This window comes from Natator depressus, chromosome 6, assembly GCF_965152275.1.
Source record: "Natator depressus isolate rNatDep1 chromosome 6, rNatDep2.hap1, whole genome shotgun sequence".
Taxonomy (NCBI): Eukaryota; Metazoa; Chordata; order Testudines; family Cheloniidae; genus Natator; species Natator depressus.
In genome coordinates this window covers 14071575-14095021 of record NC_134239.1, presented here as the reverse complement: position 1 = coordinate 14095021, position 23447 = coordinate 14071575, and the positions used below count along the sequence as shown (strand labels likewise).

Below are 23447 nucleotides of genomic sequence, written 5' to 3'. Positions count from 1 at the left end.
AGCCTGGCTGAAGGGCAACCAGCCAGCCTGTGGTGAGAAGCATCTAAGTGTATAAGGGCACTGAAAGTGTTAAGATCAGCTTAGAATGCGTTTTGCTTTTATTTCATTTGACCAAATCCGACTTGTTGTGCTTTGACTTATAATCACTTAAAATCTATCTTTGTAGTTAATAAATGTGTTTGTTTATTCTACTTGAAGCAGTGCATTTGGTTTGAAGCATGTCAGAGACTCCCCTTGGGATAACAAGCCTGGTACATATAAATTTCTTTGTTAAATTGATGAACTCATATAAGCTTGCAGCATCCAGTGGGCATAACTGGACACTGCAAGATAGAGGTTCCTAGGGTTGTGTCTGGGACCGGAGATATTGGTTAGTGTCGTTCGGTTGCACAATCCAAGCAGCAACTGGCCGAAAGTGCTAACTCACGTAGCTGGGAGCAGTTTATATTCCAGAGGCTGTGCGTGAACAGCCCAGGAGTGGGGGTTCTCACAGCAGAGCAGGGTAAGGCTGGCTCCCAGAGTCGAGGATTGGAGTGACTTAGCAGATCACCAGTCCAGATAACACCAGGAGAACATCACACTGGCCCATTGATGTCTATAGAGCTGTGCTGATTTACACCTACTGGGGATCTGGCCCCATTGATTCTAATCATCCAAGGAAGCATCCGATGGTTTGCTCAGTGAAGTGGAAATGTCCCTCAATTTCTCCTCTGGTTTGTTGGTTAAATAATCTGAAGTCCCCCTTCAGTACAACTCCAGGAGCCTTTGGTGTCTCAGGTCGAGTTCCCCCTTTGGATCCCTGACTCCCCAGTTGCTGAGAATTTGTGTGAAGGAACAAATATGGACACCGTGTAGAATCAAGCATGTGGGTGTATTACGTATAGCGCTGATGGAGTGTCACCTCGCTTATTAGGCTCAGAGACACTGCCAAACAATTGATTACAATGGATTATATGGATTTTCCATGGGCAGAGGGAAATGATGGGGTAGGCAGTCCCAAACCCCTGGATAGGTCTAGCAGCAAGACAAGATAAGCATAGTAGCCAATGGTCAAAAGGTTACATAATGTCTCCACCCATGGTTTCAAGGTTAACACATGACACTTAATTAGTACACAGGTGTTTTCCATTAAACAATATATAGAGTGTGTTAGTATAAAATATATATGTTGAATTCTGATTTGGGATCCATAGGAATGAAGAGCTCCCCTGATTGTCCGACAGGTACACACCTAGGAGTTAAAGCAAAAGGACAAATGAAAAGTATGTAGGAATAAAGATTGTCTTTTAATTGTTCATTTGTGTTTCTAAGGCAGGCACTGGCAATGGCTTGGAGGAGAGGTGCACATCTGTGAGAGGGAGGATATCATACCTCATACTGATATGTTTGAACCTCTTCCATAAACTCAAGGCTGGTGTGTAGGAAGGCACCTGTTCTACAGAAGAAACAGGGCCCCTTTCATTCCTTTGGTCTGTTTGCAACTTTGAGATAAAGCCCCCAATTATAATTTCCACCTGGCTTCTTGCTGACCAAGCTTATCTTAGCAAAAAGCAAGGTTGTCCTATGTTTGTTCTGCTTCTTAGCTAATATTGTTCACTATTTGCTAGGCCTCTGTCTTCTTGACCAAACTCTGGATTTTGGGCCTGTAAAAAGAGCTGACTCAGTCTATATATCAGGTTGTAACATAAACAGCATATGGATTTTAGCCCTTCACTGTGTTTCCTGGATTCCACAGAAGGAAGCTAATTGTTCATGGCCCCAGACATCCCTTGGGTTATTGCCAATGTATTTATTTTGCTGTATGGTAAAGGAAGCAAGGAAAGGTGCCCGCCCAGAGCCCTGGGCACCCTGCCATTGCTGAGATATACAAACTGTGCACATGCCAACAGCCCCTCCCCGGAATAGAGCCAGCCTCCTTCATTCCAGCCAGGTCTATATGAGGAAATTAGGTCGGTATAACTACATCACACGGGGAAGAAGGGGGGGGTGAAAAATCAACACCCCTGACTGAAGCAGTTAAACTGACCGATGCCCGGTGTGGACAGCTAGAATTCGCCTGGTGACCTAGCTACCACCTCTCGGGCAGGTGGAGTACCTACGCTGGTCGGACAACCCTTCCCATCAGCGTAGGTAGCATCTTCGCTGCAGCGTTTTAAGTATAGACAAGCCCCATGTAACAACCCTAGAACCCCAGCCCACCTCAGACCCTCTCTGCAGAAAGAGTCACATTGGGCAGTGGATCAGGCCCGACACTGCCACCCTCTTCCAGTGCCTGCGAAAAAGAGACCTCCTCAAGGTCAATCAATTCAGGCGATTTTTAGACCAGGTGGAGAACGCCCTGCCGAGACCCCTCTCTCTAATACTGGTTCTTATATAACCCTGTACAGCCTAGGTCTCAAAAGCACTTTATAAAGGAGGACAATATCATTTTGAAGGTGGGGAAACTGACGCACGTGGAAAGACGTGACTTGCCCACAATCCCCCAGCAGGCCAATGGCAGAGGCAAGAGTAGACCGCAGGTCCTCGGAGTCACAGTGCTCTTCTCTAGTCACTAGCCAGCTCGGGTCTCACCCTGTATCATTGTCCGTCCTTATGCAGAGGTCATCCACCAATGCAACCAACTTCAGTGTGGCTCCTGCACAGGCACTGATAGTGATCTCAGCAGCTTGTGGTGGGTTTTTTATCTTTCTGTCTCAGTATCCTCTGTGCTATGTGTGCTATCTGTGTGGGACCTGGGAGCAAGCTAGCTCTCTGTTGTTTTTTTTATATGATCTTCCCAGTATCTCTTCTCTGTGTGTGTTTTGCGGGTGTGTGTGATAACAAACAGTGTCTGCTCCCATGGCTTCCTTCCTGTTTGGGAAATGAACCTTTGCGTGTGTGATAGAACCCTGGTAGCATCCTGCCATCAGAAATGGACAAGGGGAGTGAAATTCTCAAAAGCTTTAGGAGCCTCAATTCCCTGAGGTGTTCCAGCTTAGGCTTCTAAGTCACTTGGGTCAAGAGCCTCAAAGGTATTTAGGTGCCTTTTAGAATTAGACTCTTTAAGCACCTTTCTTGTCTCTGGGCCATATATCTTGCCTGCTCACAAAAGTTGTACTGCTTTAACTATATCAGTATAGCTATACCTCCTCTATAGGACTTTTTTTAATCCATCAATCACAAATGGGGAAACTGAGGCACTGAGAGGGAAAAGTGACTTGCCTGAGGTCACCTGAAAATCCAGTAGCACTAGGAATTGAACACACAGTTTCCTGAAGCCCAGGTAAGTGCTCCACCCATTATGCCCTCCACTGTCTCTGTGTAAAGAGTCCATACTAGGAGTTGTACCTATGTAACGATAGCTGTTAAAAATTGCCCTAACCGATAGAATCACATTGATTCGAAACCTGCAGGTAGAGCAGATCTTAGGCACTTCTGAAGTTTTTATCCAATAATCCTAAATGGACCAAAAGCATAAAATTCTACTCTTTGGCATAGCTGGGCTGATATATGCTGTATTGGATGTGCCTGGGAGCGATACCTGTACAAACCTGCACCTGGTGTGTGAAACAATACCTGGTGTTTGGGTCCTTTACCAAGCTGGGTAGCTGTGTGATTCAGTTGGGGGGAGACTGCGAGCCAGTTTGCAATGAACTCATGTGTCATTTGGGAGCATCAGAACAGCAGTCAACATTGGCAACTTTCAGCAGTCGCATTATCCAGCACAGCTCAAGGGTGACAGTGTAGCCTAGTGGGTGGAGCATTGGACCTCAGGAGACTTCCATTCTGTTTCTAGTTTGGCTGCTGGGGAACCTTGGGCATATCATGTCACTCTGTGCCTCAGTTTACCCACCTGTAAAATGGGGATGATTGTGAAGCGTTTTGAGCTTCATGGATGGAAAGTGCTATAGAAGAGCTGTGTATTACCGTCTCTGCTCTTCTTTTCTCAGCCTCTGGGCCAGAGTCTATCCTGTTCTAGGGCCTGATCTGAAGCTCACTGAAATCAATGGAAAGATTCCCATTGACCTCAGTAGGTTTAGGATTGAGTCCTCACTCTGGTGCGACCCGTCTGGACTCCATACCAAGGGCATTGGAACCTTTGTAGAAGTGGGGGGGGGGCAAGGCCAAAGTGTCCCCTCCCTTTCTGCAGCTGGCTGCTCTGGCGGTTCCCTCTCTTCTGGCACCACAGCAGTCCCTAGTGGGTGAAAGATGTAATTGCAGCGTCTCCCCAGCAGAATCTATTATTCTGCTGGGGATGTGGGGAACTGCGGGGAACATGAATTCTGCGCTTATGTTTCTTTTGTTAAAAAGTGGGGGGCCATGGCTAAGGCTATGTTTATGTTATGGAGGTAATGGAAGTCACGGAATCCATGACTTCCAGAAACTTCTGTGACATTCTTTGTTTCAGCTCCAGGGGCCGAGGGACTGGAGCTGGCAGCCAGCGGAGCCCTGGGAGGATTCCAGCGACAGGCGACAGCCTCCTCATGGGGCCCCCTGCAAGGTTCCAGCAACAGGCTACACCCTCCTGCGGAGGCCTTCCTCGGGGTTCCAGTAATGGGTGACAGCCGCGAGGGGATGGGGTGTGCCCTGGGCAAGTGGCTGGGGGTGTCCCATTTTCTCTTTGGGAAATACGGTCACCCTGCAGCTTCCAGCTGCCGTGGGCAGAGGGGGTACCCCACAGCTCCAGTGGGGGGAAACCATGGAGCTGCAGCAGCAAAAGTCACGGACAGGTCACGGCTTCCGTGAATTTTTGTTTTTTGCCTGTGACCTCTCTATGACTTTTACTAAAAATAACCATAATAAAATCTTAGCCTTAGCCATGGCCCCCTGCCCCGCCCACTTCCAGCGCCAGTTCTCCATAGAGCACGTCTCACCATTGCCTACCCCTTGTGCAGCCATTTACACTGGGTCTGGGTGTAAGCCCCGCCATTCTGATTGGCTGTCGCTTGGCCCTGGTGAAAATGAAAACCAATGAGATTACACCAATGTAAGACAGGGCAGAATTTGGCATTCCGTGCATTCTCCTCCTGTGGAAAGCTCTCTCCCCATGGCAGGATCCACTAACTTTGGATGAAATCAATGGGAGTTATTCATATCCTACCAGGGAAGAATCAAGCCTTCTGTTTCCATCTGGCTCTCTCTCTCCATGTCGTTTGCTCTCTGATGCTCATGGGAAGCCAGCTCTGGGCTCCTGCCAGTGGAAAAGGATTAGACAGGGACCTACAGAGGGAGTCTCAGAGAGCTGGAGAAGGAATATGCTTGAGATGAGGGAGGGAAATCCAGGAGGTTTGCAATCACTAGGGTTTTGCCCTCTCCTGAGGAACTGGTCTGTTGAATGGCCCACACTAGAGCAAAGAGAGCCAAATCTACTTGGGATTTTAGTCACATGGGGCACAAGTGGCCAGCCAGCCCATCACCAGCCCTGCTCAGGTGTTAGGACTCTGCCCCTCCCCAATCTATCCACTCTCCTCCACCAGAGCCCAGTAACCTAGAGATGACAGACTCCATTTGTGTAACCCATGCTAGAAGAGGCCTCTCTGGGTGGAGTGGGGATGTGACTGGGCCACAAAAGAGGATAAGAGTTTGCTAATGCCATTAATTATGGGACTTTCTTCTTTAGCTCATGCTTTTAGTGCTGAAGGTCCCAGGTTCAAACCCCCATGTGGACCCTAACAGGGTGGTGTTAGATACATCTTGAGCTATGCACTCCCTTGAACTGTACACTGTGGAAATCTCCAGGCCCAACCTGAGCTATCCAGACTCTCCCCCAGAGGCTGTGCTGTCTGGGATACACTCAGAAACAGGTCCAGACATGTCCCAGGATTGGGGAGGGAGTGATAACGGTCACAACCTGCAGTTTGGGATGCCTGAGCCATCTCAGGAGTGAGGGCATGAACTGGGTAATACTTGCTCTAGCCATGTCTGGTACGTGAGGAGAAGAATCTCCCCGATCTCCTGCATTGGGAAGGAAAATCAGTTCTTCCCCTGGGGTATTTTTAAGAGATTTTACAGGTAGATCTGTCCATCTCTAGTTGGTCACCAGTTTGATCCAACCCCAGGACTTGGGATGGAGCAGGACAGCTCTCATCTGGAGGCAGCTAATTCAAGCCCAGCCCAGGATGGTGGGTACTGGAAGCTGTGACCAGCGGACACTTGAGTGGGAGCCTACATGGAATTAGTTTTGCAGGGCTCAGTGCCATTGCAGGGGGTGCATGTGTCTACTTTGCAAACTCCAGGACCAATTGGCCCCCTTGCTGGCAGCCTTGGTACAGAGGCCAAGGGCTGTGTGGGCCACAGAGCCTAAATTTCACTCTGACTCATAGGGGACATCTATCCAGGGCTGGGGGAGGGAGGCAGCCTGGCTGGGTGGGAAGCCTGCCCTGATGGTGCCCATGAGCAGCGCTGGATTAACGCAGGGGCTTTAGGGGCTGCAGCCCAGGGCCTTGGGCTAAGGGGGGCTCTGCAAAAATAAATCCATAATTATATACAATTCAGTGGTCGATCCTGGAGCCTCTGCCAGTTGATCATGATCTCCAGGCCGCTAAAAGTCCAGCAGCACAGCAGAGTTCAGGCAGGCTGCCTGTATGCCGTGGCCCCACGCCACTCCCGGAAGTGGCCAGCTGCTGGCATGTCTCTGTGGCCCATGGCGGGGGGTAAGGAAGCTCTGTGCACTGCCCCCGCCCCAGCACCATCCCTGCAGCTGTGGGGGCAGCACTTGTGGGCGCGGGCAGCGCATGGAGACACGCTGTCCCCCTGCCCCCGGAGGTGCACAGAGGTGTGCCAGCAGCTGTCCGCTTCCAGGAGTGGCAAGAGGTCAAGGCAGGCAGGCAGGCAGCCTGAACCTTGCTGTGCCGCTGGCTGGGAGCTGCCTGTGGTAAGCGCCTATCGGCTGGAGCCTACACCTCGCACCTCCTCCTGCACCCCAATCTCCTGCCCCAGGTCAGAACCCCCTCCTACACCCAAACTCCCTCCCAGAGCCTGCACCCCTCACTCTCTCCTGCACCCCAACACTCTGCCCCAGCCTAGAGCCCCCTCCTACACCCAAACTCCCTCCCAGAGCCTGCACCCCTCACTCTCTCCTGCACCCCAACACTCTGCCCCAGCCTAGAGCCCCCTCCTGCACCCAAACTCCCTCCCAGAAAGAAACTAATATAACAGCTGTTCTAAGGTAAGAAGTAGGCTATTTTGAATTAACTTAACTATAGTCTACATGTTTTAAGATTGAAATGTAACCACAGAATGGCTTTATGATAATTAAAAGTTAAGTTTAGTATAGCATTAATAGCCTCGATGCCATAATTGTGATCATTTTGTTTTAAATTAGGAAAAAGACTTGTATACAGTGGCCCCACAAAATCTAATAGCCCCGGGCCCACAGGAAAGTTAATCTAGCTCTGCCCATGAGCCATGGATAGCTGAAGGCCATTAAGCCTCCCAGGCTGTCAACCCAGCACTGAGTTCTCCTGAGCATGGAACAAATCTCCTGCAGGTTTGCATGGGAATCAGCCGGTATGGGCTGTTCCTCTGGAACAACTGCAGCCTGCACAGTTCCTGGGCTGGGCAGGTCTTGCCCTCCAGCAGAGGGATGGGGGGGGGGGGGCCAGGAAACAATCCCACAGCTGGACCCTGCACTCCCCTATCCCCCCAAACCCTAGGCTCTCAGCAAAAGCACTGAAAGAGGAGGCAACTCGTGATTCCACCTCTCTCCTTTCTAGCAGAGTGGGACCGTCCCCTTGCTCGGGGCCGCATATTTTGAGTATCAGACAGGTCCTGGGGTTATCCTCAGTGGATTCCTGGGGCCCATTAGTCTGGTTCCTGGGGAAGTTGCTAAGGGAAAAGACTCCCCATAAATCTCAGGCTGATTCCCTGGATCCTTCTCTTTTGGTTCACAAAACCAGTATGGTAGTGACAAAAAGGGCCTGTCTACCTGTGGACATTATTCTGGAATAGAAGTGACAACTCGGGGAGCTACTCTGGCCAATATCCCCATGTAGACAAACCCTGACTTAACCCCAGGTGAAGAGAAGGGCTGTGAGAGAGAACTGGAGCCAGGAGCAATGGGCTAGAGCAGGGGTCGGCAACCTTTCAGAAGTGGTGTGCCAAGTCTTTATTTATTCACTTTAATTTAAGGTTTCGTGTGCCAGTAATACCTTTTAACGTTTTTTAGAAGGTCTCTCGCTATAAGTCTATGTATTATATAACTAAACTATTGTATGTAAACAAGGTTTTCAAAATGTTTAAGAAGCTTAATTTAAAATTAAATTAAAATGCTGATCTTACACCGCTGGCCCACTCAGCCCGCTGCCGGCCTGGGGTTCTGTTCACCTAGGCCGGCAGCGGGCTGAGCGGGGCCTGTGGCCGGGACCCCGGCTGGCAAGGGGCTGGCAGCCAGAACTCCAGACCGGCAGCGGGCTGAGAGGGGCTGGCAGCCAGGACCCCAGACCAGCAGCGGGCTGAGCGGCTCAGCCCGCTGCCGGTCTGGGGGTCTGTCCGCTGGCTCCTGCCAGCCAGGGTCCCGGCTGCCGGCCCCACTGCCCGTCTGGGGTCCTGGCCCTGTCCACGTAGAGTGGGTACCTACCTTCTCCCTAGTTCTAGCCCATTCTCTTCCTCTCTCTACACTGAGATGAGGCTGGGAGTGCGCTGAGTACAGGGCTGCGGGTGAAGGAGCAGACTGGGGGATGGGGTGCAAGGTCTGGCCAGGAGCTAGAATGAGGGAGGGGGCTCAGGGTTGGGGCAGGAGGTTTGGCTGTGGAGCGCTTACCTGGGCAGCTCCCGTTTGGTGTGAGGGGTGCAGGTGGGAATGTGGGGGTGTGTGTGTGCAGGAGCTCCCGTTTGGTGCTCAGGGTGGGGGTGGGGATGTGGGGCGTGCAAGAGTCAGGGCATGGGGCTGAGGGTGTGTGAGTAGGGTGCAGGAGTCAGGGCTGGGGGGGCTGGGTATTTGTGAGGGGTGCTGGAGTCAGGGCTGGGGTTGTTGCGGGGTGCAGGGGTCAGGGCAGAGGGCTGGGGGTGTGGGCTGGGGTTGTGGGGGTGCTCCCAGCCCCCTGCCCTGAGCGACTCACAGCAGGGGGCTGGAGGGGATATGCTGATTCCACCCCTCTTCCCCAAGGTCCCCGGAGCGTGCTGCGGCTCCGCTTTTCCCTCTCCCGTGCGTGCGTAGCAAGGGCCGTCAGCTGATCGGCCGCAGGTAGGGAGAGAAGGAGGGGCAGGAACCCAGCATGCTGGGGGAAGAGGTGGGGGAAGGGGGAAGCTTGCCTGACCTGCAAGGAGAGAGCGGTGAGCGGAGAAGAGCGGGCCGGGCCGGGCACGATTTTTTAGGGGTTCCCGGCAGACAGCAGCGTGCCATTAAAAATTGGCTCGTGTGCCGTAGGTTGCCGACCCCTAGGCTAGAGGCTCAGGATGTGTCTACACTGCAAAAGGAACCAAACCCTCAAGTGTGTTCTTAGCTGGATGGAGTTAGCTACATGGGGGTAAAATAGCCATGAAGACAGGGCAGCTCAGCTTCAACCCCAGGCTCCCCTGTTTGGTTGAACTCCAGCTGCTAACCCAAGTTAGATGCCACTGTGCTGCGTCTCCACAGCTAAGCCCAGCCCAGGTAAGAACACACCGTTCTGCGATTCAGTGAAGGAAAAGAGATGAACAAATGTCCCAAGGAGATGGTGGAGGTCATGGTCTCCCCTTGTCAGTCTCCAATTTCACATACGCCCCCCAACCACCTGTCTCACATAGGCCCCTTCCCAGGGCAGCTGACATCTGTGTCCCTAACAGTTGTGGGCTAGGGGCGTTATCACCAGAGGACGGGGGAGAAGAAAGATAGGGGCATTGAACAGTGCTGCCGACTGGGGAGCTGGAGTGGGACCAGCTGGCTCCTTCCTTAGGCGAGCTGCCCCGTTTTTGTCTCCCTCCCTCCTTTTTCTCCTTCTCTTTCTCAATCTCTCCCAGCCATCCCTTTCTTGCAGACACAGGACACCCTTCCCCCTCCCCATAGGGGAGGACCCCTTCTCCCACACCCCCACTTCCAGACCTCTCTGTCCCACCCACTCCACAGGAAAGGGATTCTTCTCTCCTTGCAAGGTCATTGGGAGGGAAGCCTCCTCCCACGAGGGCAAAAGTGGGACACTGTGAAACGGGGGCAGGGTGGGGGAGGCGCTCATGGGGAGGGCATGAAGGCGGAGCACCCACAGGAGAAGATATGGGAGGTCTGTCCATGGCAGAACTGGGGTTCTATTGGTGGAGCAGGCTGCAAAGGGAGAGGGTGTCACCCTAGGGGGCAGAGGCAGTGTGCTATGGGGGGAGTAGTGTGTGGGTGTCCCCCTCTGGGGTGGGATCCCGTGGGGGGAGCAGTGTGTGGGTGTCACCCTGTGAGGCAGGGGCAGGGTCCCATGAGGGGCAGGGTGAGGGGAGGGGGGGTCTCTCTGGGGCAGAGTCGGGGTCTCACAAGGGGAGCTGTGTGAGGGGAGGGGGAGTTCCTCTGCGGCTGGGTTGGAGCCCCATTGCTGGTGCTGTGCATGTGTGGAGCTGGGATCCTGTTGAGGAGGCAGTGTGGGAGGGGACTGCGGGTATCCCTTCAGGGCAGAATTGGGGTCCCTTGCCAGTGCCAGAAGAAGGTCTCCCCAGGGTAGGTTGGTGACCCTGGGTGAAACATAAAGCAGTCGGGGTCCCTACAGCCCTGTTTATCACCTCCGTGTCTCTGCCCCTTTCTGCAGGGCCATGGTGTTGTTGGGAGCATGAGGCCATGTCTGGCAGAGGTTATCCAGGGCAGGAAATAGAGAAGAGACAGGAAGGGGAAAACACAGAAATGGGCCCAGGGCCCAGCTCACACTCAGCAAATCCCCAGCCAGTGTTAAATATAAATCTCTGCTTGGCAGCATCCTTAAACAAAAGGATGACTTGCCAAACAAAGGACATATGGGCCAGGGAATCCCTACCCAGAGAGAAGCTGCTGCCCAGGAAGGTCCAGTGTCCACCATCCAGATTTCTGTCTCCTATTTCCCTCAGGGTTTGCACGCAGTGTCTGGGGGGATATGCAAGGATCCAGGGCTGGTTCTCTCCCCTGGTGCCTTCCTTCTCCACGCTCCCCACTGGAGTTTGTTCCCTTTCCATCCTGCAGTCTCCATCCTTCTAGGTCAAAAAATGCCTAATGCTGCCAGTTCCCTGCATTCTTTGCTGCTGCTGGCACTTTGCCCCAGTGATTTCATTGAGAACTTTGATGCTTTCTTTAAAGCCCCAGCTCCTGGAGTCAGGTGATCATGGCAGACTCTCAGCTTGCATTTGCAGAATACAAAGAAAGTTTCTTAGCTCTCAGAAGCCAAGAGGCAAGGGAAAAGAGCCCTATATATTTAATAGCATAATTTTTAAGCCAATCTCATGATGTTTTTGAGGCCTGTCGCATGACCTTCATATGTGTAGAGTTGGCAACGCCGCTCCCTCCACTGACCCCAAATGTGGAGTGGCAAAGGATCCAAGCATCCAGGCTGCCTGGCACAGCAGCCCCAAGTGTGCCCCTTAATGGTGGGGTGCAGGAGAGCCGGTTTAAGAAGTTCTTCACTGTCACTAATCAAGGTGGGTCAGGTAATATTTCTGTATTGCCCCAACTTCTGTTGGTGAGAGATACTTGCCTTATCTTGCTAATATCCTGGGACCAATATGATTACAGCAACACTGCAGTGCACATGGCTTCTTCTGAGCCTATGTGCAACGTGCCTCAGGTGGCACGTGACCAGGGTTCATCACCGGATTTGGGCTGCTGGTTGGATCATTAGTTTCCCTGGCCCGGGCTGGGTGCTGACAGGGAATGCAACGGGAATGCCGATCAGGCATTTTCCAATGGAATGTTTTCCCGTCAGAAAATGCCGATTTGATTAAAGCAAAATATTTTGTGGAAACGTGTCAATTTCCATCAGATTTTGTGTGGGGGAAATGGAAGTTTTGATAAAGCTGAAATGTTGCATTTTGTCATTTCTAGGAATGGACCGTTCTGATTTTTTTTTTTGTTTTGAAGAACAGTTTTGTTTATTTTATTTGATAGAGTTTTTTCCGAAATGTTAAAAATCAGAAAGAAACATTTCATTTCTTCATCTCAAAATGGAACATTCTGATTGATCTGAAGAATTTTGGTTTCAGAATTTTGTTGCAGGGGAAATTTCCTTTTGTTATTGTTCATGTTGTTTCATTTTGGAATGGGAAAAAAAAATCAAAGGTGGAATTTCCTGGAAAGTGGAAATTCAGCAGGCAGGACAGACCTGGTGTTGGCAAGATGGGTAACACTGAAGTGTGGCTGGCCTTGGTAATGCACAATGGCTGATGGCTCTACGCTTTAGAGCAGTCTAATTTGTGTCCCTAGTTCACTGGCTTCTATGGGCCATTGCAAGGATGCAAAACCATGAGGGCCTTAACCCTGCTCCCAGATCCCCAGGAATGGAGAGGGAACACAGGGCAGCCATTATTTAGTCCCCATGTGGCATTAAAGGTACCTAGCTCTTCCCTTAATTTTTCGCCTGTATAACTTAGCTAAGTAGCAAAGGAATGATAACAGAAGCTTCTATGCTTATCTAGTGCTTTTCATCAGTTGGTCTCAAAGTGCTTTACCCAGGAAAGCAGTAATCATAGTTTCCTAGAATCATGGGACTGAGAGGTAATCTAGTCCAGTCCCCTGCACTCATGGCAGGACTAAGCATTATCTAGACCAGTGTTTATCTCCTTTGTACAAATGGGTAAACTGAGGCACAGAGAGGGGAAGGGCCTTGCTCAGGGTCACCCAGCTGGGCAGTGAAAGAGCTGGGAACAGAGCTCCGTTTGCCTGCCTCCCAGTGCTGTGCTCTTGCCACCAGGTCACACTGCCGCCTGTTACAAGTCCCCATGTCAGAAGGCAGTTCCCTCCTTTTCCTGCAAGCGAGTCCCTGGGAAAACAAAGGCTGGACTGTCGTGCGGATTTCTCAGGTGCAGCTGGTGCTCTCCCAAACCCCGCCACTCTGGCTCAGCCTTTCCATGCACCCCGAATTCAAACCACATTGAATTGCTACACTCCTCGAGTGCAACGAGCTGCTCAGAAAGAGGTCTTTGACCCTGGGTTTTACGCTGCCCATGCATTGTATAATATATGAGGTTTAGGTCACTGTGGGCATGGCTATGCTGCATTATAAACCTGGCCTTGTGGACTCCGTGTTTCCAAGGCTATACATCCACAGAGGCCTAGATTGCAAGGCCAGAAGCAGATTAAGTTTTCCTGAGGCCCTGGGCCAAACTAAATGGGGGCCCCTCCCCAACCCTTCCGCCAGCGGCCCCACCCACATCCCTACCCCTGCCTCTTTCCCGGGCCCATCCCTGTTCCACCCAGGATTCCACCCATTCCGTGCCCCCTCCCTGCCACTGCAGCCCCTCAACCCCTTTTGCTCTTTTCTGCCCCCCCTCCCTGCACTGCGGCCCCAAGACCAGAGAAGGTCTGTCCCCACGCCACAGCCCCAGGGTGCAGCAGGGAGTGAGAGCACCTCCAGTCCCAGGGCCGCAGGGGGGTCCAGGTGCTGGGGCTTCCCCCACTACCCACTGCACTTCTGCCGGGGACCAGGGTCGGGGTGCTGAGGCTTCTCCCGCCCCACCTGCCTGGCAGTTCTGCCAGAGAGCGGGGTTGGGCACGGGGGCTTCCCCTGCCGCTCCACAGCTTCTGCCGGGAACGCATGGGGTGTGCTGGGACTTCCCCTGCCCGGGGGTTTCTGCCGGGGACACTGTCAGGAGCCACTGGTGGGGATGGGGAGCTTCCCCTATCCTGCGGCTTCTGCCAGGGCTGGGATCAGGCCTGGGCCGCTGTTGGGGGGGCTTTTCTGCTGAGGATGGGGTCAGGGGCTGCTGGCAGGGGGAGGGGCTGCCCCGTCCTGCAGCTTCTGCCAGGGCTGGGGTCAGGCCTGGGCTGCTCGGGGCTGGGGGTCTTCCCTTATCCCATGGCTTCTGCTGTGGATGGAGTTGGGGGTTGCTGATGGGGATTCCCCCACCCTGCCTGCCTGGCACTGTTGCAGGGGCATGGGAGCTTCCCCTACCCTGCCCGTGGATTTTTTTCTGGGGGCCCCCCAGTTGACCAGGGCCCCTGGGCACAGACCCTGTGGGCCCAGTGGCTAATCTGCCACTGCAGAGGCCTGAGAGCTACCCCCAATCATTCCTAAAGCAAAAGTTTGAAAAAAACATCCGTCTTGCCTGAAAAATTGCCAGTGTTGGAAAATCCACCTCGACCATCCTTCACTGGTTGATTACCCTCACTGTCAAAAATTCACACCTTATTTCCAGTGTGAATTTGTCTAGCTTCAACTTCCAGCCATTGGGTCGTGTTAGACCTTTCTCTGCTGGACTGAAGAGCCCATTATTAAATATTTCTTCCCCCTCTCAATACCTACAGACCGTAATCATGTCATCCCTGAACCTTCTCTTTGTTAAGCTTGAGCGTTCACACACCACATTGTAAACCTAAGTTGCTGGCCCGGGTCTCACAGCTGTGCCAACAGTCCGGCCAGCAAGATTCAGACCTTCTGACTCGGGTCTGCAGCTTAGGGCATGTCCACACTGAAAAAATGGCAGCCCTTGGACCCCAGTCACATCGGGCCTTTGGCTCTGATCCACCTCCCCAGCATGGTCCTAGCGCCTGGGTAGGGTTGCCAGGCATCTGGTTTTCGACTGGAATGCCCTGTCGCAAAGGGACCCTGGCAACTCTGGTCAGCACTGCTGACTGGTCCGTTAAAAGTCCGGTCGGTGGCACAGTGGGGGTAAGGCAGGCTTCCTGCCTGCCCTTGCTCTGCGCAGCTCCCAGAAGCAGCAGCATGTCCCCCCTCCAGCTCCTATTCATAGGGGCAGCCGGGGGGCTCCACATTCTGCCCCCGCCCCAAGTGTCGGTTCCGCAGCTCCCATTGGCCTGCCCAGCCTCCTCCCATACTCCCCTCCTGCACCCCAAATCCCTCATCCCCAGCCCCACACCAGAGCCCACAATCCCAGCTGGAGCCCTCACCCCCCCTGCACACCAACCCCCTGCTCCAGCCTGGAGCCCTCTGCCTCACCCTTAACCCCTCATTTCTGGCCCCATTCCAGCACCCACAGTCCCAGCCCAGAGCCTGTATGTCCTCCCACACCCCAACCCCCAGCCTAAGCCTGAAGCCCCCTCCCATACTCCAAACCCCTCGGCTCCATCCGTCAGTTTGGAGCACCCTCCTTCACCCCAAATCCCTCATCCCTGGCCCCACCCCAGAGCCCGCACCCTAAGACGGAGCCCTCACCCTCTCTCGCACCCCAACCCCCAGAGCCAGCCCAGTGAAAATGAGTGAGTGAGTGAGGGTGGGGAGAACAAGCGACAGAGGGAGTGGGGGACGGAGCGAGCAGGGGAGGGGCTTAGAGAAGAGTGGGGCCTTGGGGGAGGGGCGGAGCAGGGGGTGTTCGGTTTTGTGCGAGTAGAAAGTTGGGAACCCTAGGCCTGGGTCCTGAGTCAGACTGATTTGTGTGTGGATGGGAAAAGGGACTTGGGCTCAAATCTGAGTCAGACGCGGGGCTTAGTGTAAATGTACCCTACCAGAGCCAGGATGCCCATCAGGAATCATGTTTCAGACCTAAGGGAGCAAATCCTAACTTCCTGCATCTGCCATGTTCTCGGTCTCATCCCTGAGCTCACAGCAACACCTGGTGGTGGCTTCCATGTCTGTGGCTTTCCATTTCGTGTGCTCTAAGCCAGTGCTTCTCAAGCTCTCTGATGTGGGGGACTGGTAATTTTTTTTTCCAATGTGTGGGCAGACCGGCAGCCGATGGCTCGCAGACCGGCAGCGGTCCACGGACCACCACTTTGAGTAGCACTGCTCTAAGCAGCTACATCTCCTGTTGTTATTTCCTGCCAGTGTTTTTAACCTTTCCAGGTGCCTTTGTGTTATTTCCCTTTTCTTACTGGTGTTGGGGGCCCTTTACAATGCAAGAGCATCTGTGAACACCATTAAGAGGCTATTTACTCCCTTTTGCAGCTCATTAAAAATGCTGTTAAGCCAGAATGGGCCTAAACCTCTGGGGTGCCACCCCATACAACACCATTTACCACCCTGCGGTCATAGGGCGATAGGACTTCCCAGACTGAATCAGATCATGTCCAGCCCAGCAACGTGGCTCCTGACAGCACCAGCTGCTTCAGCAGAAGGTCTCTAAACTCTGCAGTGAGCAGTCATGGGATAAGCTGCCCGCCCCACAGGCAAAGGGTTTTTTTCTGATCCCAGACTGTGGGAGGTCAACTCATTCTTTGAAGCATGAGCATTTATAGCCCTAATAAAACACTTGGTTTCTCAACATCCCCTGCTGCTCCTGATTCTCTCATTGTCCCTACAAATGTCCAGTTCTGTTTGGAATCCGGCTAAGCGCTGGGCCCCAGGCAGCGGTGAGTCCCACAAATGATTACTGCTGCGTGTGAGAAAAAGCATTCCTATTTTGTATTGCTTTGTTTTGTTTTGACTTTCCCACAACGTCAATTTCATTGACTGGCATTTTGTTTAAATATCATGAGACAGGGAGAACAGATGGGCCTGATCTCCCGTCTCTGGACCAGTCATTCCTGGTTGAGCTTCCAAAGGCCTCACACTCAATATATGAGACCCTGATAGGGGGGAAGAGGGGCACACGGGGACCCTGGTATGGCAGAAGGGGGCACACAGAGCCCCTGGTATGCAGAAAGGAGGAAATGGGTGTGCATAGAGAGCCACTGGCTGAGGGGACTGGGACGACCCTAGTATGGGAGCAGGGGGAAATAGGGGCCACACAGAACCCCTGGCAGGGGGAGACTGGGGAGGGGGGTTCCGCGGAGACAGAAGGGGATAGGAGGGTAGCTCACAGGGAGTTTTCAGGGGCAGGGGAATAATGGAAGGATGCACAGAGCTATGAAGTGTGCACCCCCGAAGTTTGATCACATCCCCTCTTTTCGTGCTAATATTAATAGATTAATTGATTCTAAGGCCATGAGGGACCATTGTATCATCTAGGCTGACCTGTACAGCACAGGCCAGAGAATTTCATCCAAGTGACTCCTGCACTGAGCCGAATCTGGAGTATTGCATCCAGTTTTGAGCCCCCCGCTACAGAAAGGATGTGGACAAATTGGAAAGAGTCCAGCAGAGGGCAATGAAAATGATCAGGGGGCTCGGACACATGATTTATGGGGAGAGGCTGAGGGAACTGGGCTTATTTAGTCTGCAGAAGAGAAGAGTGAGGAGGGATTTGATAGCAGCCTGCAACTACCTGAAGGGGGGTTCCAAAGAGGATGGAGCTTGGCTGTTCTCAGTGGTGGCAGGTGACAGAACGAGGAGCAATGGTCTCAAGTTGCAGTGGGGGAGGTCTAGGTTGTGTTGTGGAAAATGAGTCACACCATCTGTTTGGTTCAAACAATCTGAGGTCCTTTTATTTGAATACAAGCATGCAGGGAGGAGGAGACAGAGATGGCCACACGCAGGTGCCACCCTCTCTCTCTGTCCTGCCCCTATAATACCAGTCTTATATAGTTTTTTACATTCAAGTCAAATGATACATTTCCTTAATTTTTTTATCACTCAAGCATTGTTAATAAAGCTTTGTAAGTGTAAGCAGTGTCAGGATGAGCTCCACCCTAACATCTGGTGGTGGGGTGTGGCAAGTTGTGGAAAAGAACTTCAGGGGCCGATCTCATTTGCATAGGCACACCCACCCCACCTAGAATGAGCTCATAGCTGCCCAAATGGTCACTTTGGCTGCTGTGGGATCCCCAGTGTCTCTGTTATTGGGGCAGGAAGAATAAATTGTTATTACCCTGATTATGGGAACTGTGCTTGGAACTGTACTTGGCCTTTTGTTATGATGGAGGGACTCACCATCAACTAAGTAGCACTTGCTAGGCAAGGGTCATGGGTTCCAAAACTCTGTGAGAGAGGCTGGGGACAAGTGTTAATACTTGGTGATGTGGGCCCCTGGGTGAGGGTCTTACATGCTAATTGCACTTCCTCCTCTCTCCACTGTGGAATATCAGAGCTAATTTTGATTCCATTAGGAGTCTAGTTACAGCCTGCTGAGCTCACTTTGGGCTAATGGTGCACCAGCACTAAGGCTCCCCTACTACAATCAGAATTCACCTAAGAGCTGAAATCACTGAGTGTTGTGTTAAGTAGTGGGGGAGCCTGAAGATATATTGTGGAGCAGTTTGCGGGACGGCTGGAGTGCATTGTGGACAGGCTGGTGGAGAAGTTCATAGGATGGTGGGAGCTGCTTGTGGGCCGCAGAGCAGAGCCGAGCGAAGCAGTTTGTGGGGGCGGCTGGCGGAGCGAAGGCCTATGGAGCTGTGGGGCGGTCAGCTTCAGATCATGTAAGGTGCCCCTTACCTCTCTCTTCCCCCCTCCCCCGCCCACATCTCCACCCAGGTTGGGAGGTAAAGCTCTGCAGATAAACTTTCGAACTCTGGGGCTGCCCTGACAGAGGGACAGGGACAGAGACTTTTGGGTCACTGGACTTTTGGGACTTTGGGTGATTTGGGGTTGCTGGACTCAAGAACCAAAGGGAAAGGTCATGCCCCAATTTGCTTGGGGTGGGGTTTTTTTGCTCATGGGTTGTGTTATGAATCCTGTTGGTGGTGTTTCCCCAACATAATGCCACATTGTTTCTCTCTGTTATTAAAAGGCTTTTAGCTACACTCAGACTCTGTCCTTGCGAGAGGGGAAGTATTGCCTCTTGGAGGCGCCCAGCAGGGGTGGTATATATTTGTCCCAGGACACTAGGTGGGGGCTCGAGCCGGTTTGCATTGCGTTATTGGAATGGATCCCCTAGATATTGAACCCGGCCCTTGTTGCTACCAACTCTGACGGGCAGAAGGGTTACATAAGGAGCCAGAGTAAACAGTTTCATCATTAGCATTGTGCTGACGCACTTCGTTATTATCAAGATCTGTGGTTTGCTTGTGGCAGCGTTTTGTCTAAGGGCTTTTGCAGGTTTGGGGGGCGGGGTTGCATATAATGGACAGCTAGGGACTTGAGCTAGGCTAGACGTTGGCCTAGTTCATTATCTGGGTCAAAATACCACGGCCCAGCATATGCAAATGCTCTTAGCTTAAGCTAAGTCTTACAGGATGCTGGCCTGTAGGCCTCTTGCATTACCGCTCTTGCCTATGCTGCATGTAGTGCATAGATCTTGTCACAGAGTGGGGTGGGGTCAGGTTCAACAGCAAGGTTAACAGCAATTTCCCCCAGAGTTAGATATTAGGAAACACTATTTCACTAGGAGGGTGGTGAAGCACTGGAATGGGTTACCTAGGGAGGTGGTGGAATCTCCATCCTTAGGGATTTTTAAGGATCAGCTTGACAAAGCCCTGTCTGGGATGATTTAATTGGGGTTGATTCTGCTTTGAGCAGGGGGTTGGACTAGATGACCTCTTGAGGTCTCTTCCAACCCCTAATCTTCTATGATTCTTCGATGATTCTATGAATCACTTGGGTTTGGGTAGAGCATATCTTCTGGAGAGGCACTCACAAGCTGGAGCATCCACCATTTCCCTTGGAAGTTTGTCCCAAGGTTAATCACCCTCACTGTTAAAAAATCGGGCCATCATTTAATTCAAATTTGTCTGGCTTGAGGTGGCAGACACTGGGTCTTGTTATGCCTTTCTGTGAAATTAATACACCATGTGGTCACACTGTTTCTTTGTAATCCACCATCCATCTGTGATCTCCTACTCTCTCTTAGTTGATTGATCGATTGTCAGCTCTTTGGGGCAGAGACCGTGTTTTTGTTGTGTGTTTGTACAGTGCCTAGCGCAATGGAGTCCTGGTCTAGGCTTGCCACTATGATCATACAAATGATTATGACTATATAATGAAGATGATGCTAGAATCCCAGCCTCATTGTCCCATCAGTCGTTCAGATGAAATACCTTATGTGAAGAAGAGATTCAAGCCTTTTGCTTAGGTGTGATAATGAGCGCACTGTCTCCAGGGGTTTGAACAGTGTGAGAAAATGACTGTGTCACAAAGCCATGATTTGAGCAGTGTGAATATCTCATTCTGATCTTTTTGGATCACTGGCCGAATTGAAAAATCAAGGGGGAAAAATCATTTTGGGTCAACCAAAATGAACATTTTTCATGTTTTTTTCAGTGTAACAGAAAAGTCTAAAAACCTTAGCTTCAGGTCGAAAGAGACATTTTGTTTGTCGGCCAACAACATGTTCCACTTGGGGAGTTTTTTTAAACCTCTTTTCAAATATTAAAATTGAAGTAAAAGTCGAAACACAATGTTGTTTCAAATTGAAAAATCAAAATGTTTCCTTTCAAAAATGTTTTGATTTTTTTCTGGGTTGGGGGGTGGGGAGAGAATGTTTTGACCAAAACAGTTTGGCAAATTCAATACGAAATCGTGAAATGAATCTGCATTTTTTAATTGAAACAAAAATTGAAAAATTTTGCCCTGCTCTAGCTATGATCTTGACACAGCCCATGGCTATCACCGTCCTCTGTTCCCATTACCTTCACCCGTCTGTCTTCCCGGACTGTGACCCCCCCTCCAAGAGTGACAAGAAGATGATGAGGAATGAATCATGCTGGGCAACTTCTTAATCACTCCTTGGTTTGTCTAGGCAAAGTCAAAAATAGACTTGAAAGAAGGAGAAAGCTGGGGGGAAGGGGATGAGATGGAGAAGTGCAGGATATTAAGTGCCTGCCCTTTGCGATGTCTGTATGTAAAAGGTGATCATGGAGCAGCCTGACTGCAATACTCGTGGCATCCACTTAGATCAGCCTGCATTATGGGTTGTGGGCCAAATGCTTAACCCTCAAATTTGCAAACCCACTTCACAAAGCCTCTTCCCCCTGGCTTCTCTGTGCTTCCTCACGTTGCTCTGTCTGTGCCTCTGTTTCCCCCCTTGTAAAGTGGGTGGGGATAATGCTCCCAACATCCATGGTAAAGCACCTTTGAGCCTGACTGAGGGAAAGTACTCTAGAAGAGCTGAGTAGCAGTATTATGGCGCTGGGCACACAACATTACGGAAGTCCAATGCAAATTAACAAAAATACCAAACTCTAAATCTTTAGGAGCAACCTGCTAAGCATTCTCCTTGCTGAAGCAGAATCCCTTGCAAACTGAACAGCTATCAATAGATGTGTCTGCGTAGCAGAGTCAAAGTAAAACAGTCTGATGCAATGGGCACAACAACTTACAACAACACAAGGAGTACAGAGGAAGAGAGGGACATATTTGGGCTGTTTTTTAAAGATGCCCAATAATCGGCTACTTAAGCAAGCATTCTTTGGTAACCCCCAGGCAAGAGACAGAGAGGCTGACCTAGTCAATAAGGAGACTGCAGGAAATTAGCCTATCTGTCACATCTCCCCGCTAAAGAAGTGAACATAACTTGGCTGCTTGACTGGCATCCTAGTGGAATCCATTGACTTATTTCCCAGACAGAGCATCAGGCACGAATCAGCAATCAGCCTTGGCATTCCCTTTCCCATTGATCGCTTCCATATCATGATCTTGGAGCATCAAACTCCATCTTTGCATCGTGGCATTTGCCCCATTCATTTGATGTGGCCAAGAAAGTGGGGAGCGGTCAGCATCCACAGTGAAATGTCCTCCAAAAAGGTAGCGCTGTCATTGGCTGAGAGCCCCCCTATGGCCAAACATTCATTTCCTCTGTCTCTCTTTTCGCTATACCTTTTCCGAAAGGGCATGAGACTTGCTTCAACTGATGAGTCCTGGTAGGAGCTCTACTATATATCTCTAGATATGTACCACAGGTGTGTATCTGGCCCTCATCACCATAGTATTTAAGCATCTCCCAACACCCCCCACGAGGTGGGGAAGTAGTTTTTCTCATATGGGGAACTCAGGTATAATGAAGCTAAGTGATTCACTCAAGACCATACCAGGAGACTGTGGTGGAGTAGAGAATTGTATCCTGGTCCCCAAAGCCCTAGGCCACCGCCCTAACCTGTGTCCCATCCTACCTGCCTGCTTTCACACTGCTCTTCCAGACTGCTCAATAACAGCAGACAACTCTGATGCAAGCGTCATATGTCCCATTTATACCAGCCATCCTTGGAAGTGGGATCTGGCTTTGCCTCCATCCAGCCTATACAGAGAACACCCTTATGTCTTCCCTCCCCACCCCCCGCCAGCCGCCATGATTATGGCCTTAGCCATGGCTCCCTTGACCTCCTTGTTCCTCAGGCTGTAGATCAGGGATTCAGCATGGGGGTCACCACTGTGTAGAAGACAGAAGCCATTTTGTCCTGACCTGGGGAGTGGGCAGACCTGGGCCACATGTAGATGAAGATGGCCGTCCTGTGGAACAGGGCCACAGCCATCAGATCAGAGGCACAGGTGGAGAAGGCCTTCCGCTGGCCCTGGGGGGAGTGGATCCTCAGAACAGTAGTGACGATGCACACATAGGTGGCCAGGATGAAGGAGAAGGGGATGAGCAGGGTGCGTCCCCGCTGAAGATAACAGTCTCATTGTAGCTAGTGTCGGCACAGACCAGCTGCATCACTGTCAGCATCTTGCAGAAGAAGTGGTCTATCTGGTTGGGGCCACAGAAAGGCACCGACAGGCTGAAGACAGGCACAATGGAGAGCGACAAGCTAACCATCCAGGAGCAAGCCACCAAGGAGATGCAGGCCCTGCGGCTCATGACCACCATGTAGCCCAATGGGAGGCACACTGCCATGTAGTGGTCATAGGCCATGACAGCCGGCAGCAGGCACTCATTAACTCTGCAGGACAGCGCCACATACATCTGCCCCTTGCAGCCAGGGTAGGAGATGGCCCTGTGCCCAGACATCAGGCTGTGCAGTATGCCCGGGATGATGCTGGAGGCATAGCAAATGTTCAGGAAGGAGAAGTTGCTGAGGAAGAAGTACATGGGGGTGTGGAGGTGCGAAGTGAGGCGGATCAGCCCAATGATCCCCATGTTACCAGGAAGGTGACCAGGTAGGAAGCAAGAAACAGAGCTAGGAGCATGGCCTGCACTGTGGGCCCGCTGGAAAGGCCCAGCAGGATAAACTCAGTCACTAGTGTTTCGTTCCCCTTTCTCATGCTGCCGGTGGCCTGCTGCCTGTGTAGAGGAAAGGGAAAGATGGAGAAACACTCTCAGGGCCCTGTGTTGCTGCTAGAATCCACCCCTTGCTCTCCACAATCTGAGCTCCCAAGTGGAAACAAAACATTGTCCATGCTTGTGAGGCAGGGACATCTTGTTGCCAATTGGCAGACGGTATAAAGTTTTACAAGGATACCCTGGGTCAGACATATGGGTATTAAGTGGCAAATGAGGTCTCTGCTGAGAGACAGTATTCCACTGATCATCATGAGCATTGTGATCTTATTGACACAAACTGGGACCGTATAGATCATTGTTGCAACCAGGGCCATATAGTGACACCAAATATTGTAGAAAGGATGTCTTGTGAGGTATCTATGGAGAGGTTATGATTTGCTGCTTATGATTATGCTATCTGTATGTGT

General features: G+C 51.5%; 1 protein-coding gene and 1 long non-coding RNA gene across 2 annotated transcripts; both read right to left on the bottom strand.

The window, feature by feature from the left end:
- Positions 1-4147: 4147 nt before the first annotated feature.
- Positions 4148-8799, bottom strand: LOC141988671 (uncharacterized). Its single transcript, XR_012639806.1, has 3 exons — positions 8741-8799; positions 4854-4931; positions 4148-4174 (listed from the first exon to the last, which is right to left on the bottom strand). It is a non-coding gene; the product is annotated as an uncharacterized LOC141988671 (long non-coding RNA).
- Positions 8800-22165: 13366 nt separating this feature from the next.
- LOC141989705 (olfactory receptor 5AN6-like) lies at positions 22166-22896 on the bottom strand. The gene is made up of 2 exons (XM_074956637.1): positions 22465-22896; positions 22166-22333 (listed from the first exon to the last, which is right to left on the bottom strand). The coding sequence occupies exons 1-2, from the start codon at positions 22894-22896 to the stop codon at positions 22166-22168; spliced, it is 600 nt and encodes a 199-aa protein (XP_074812738.1).
- Positions 22897-23447: the final 551 nt, after the last annotated feature.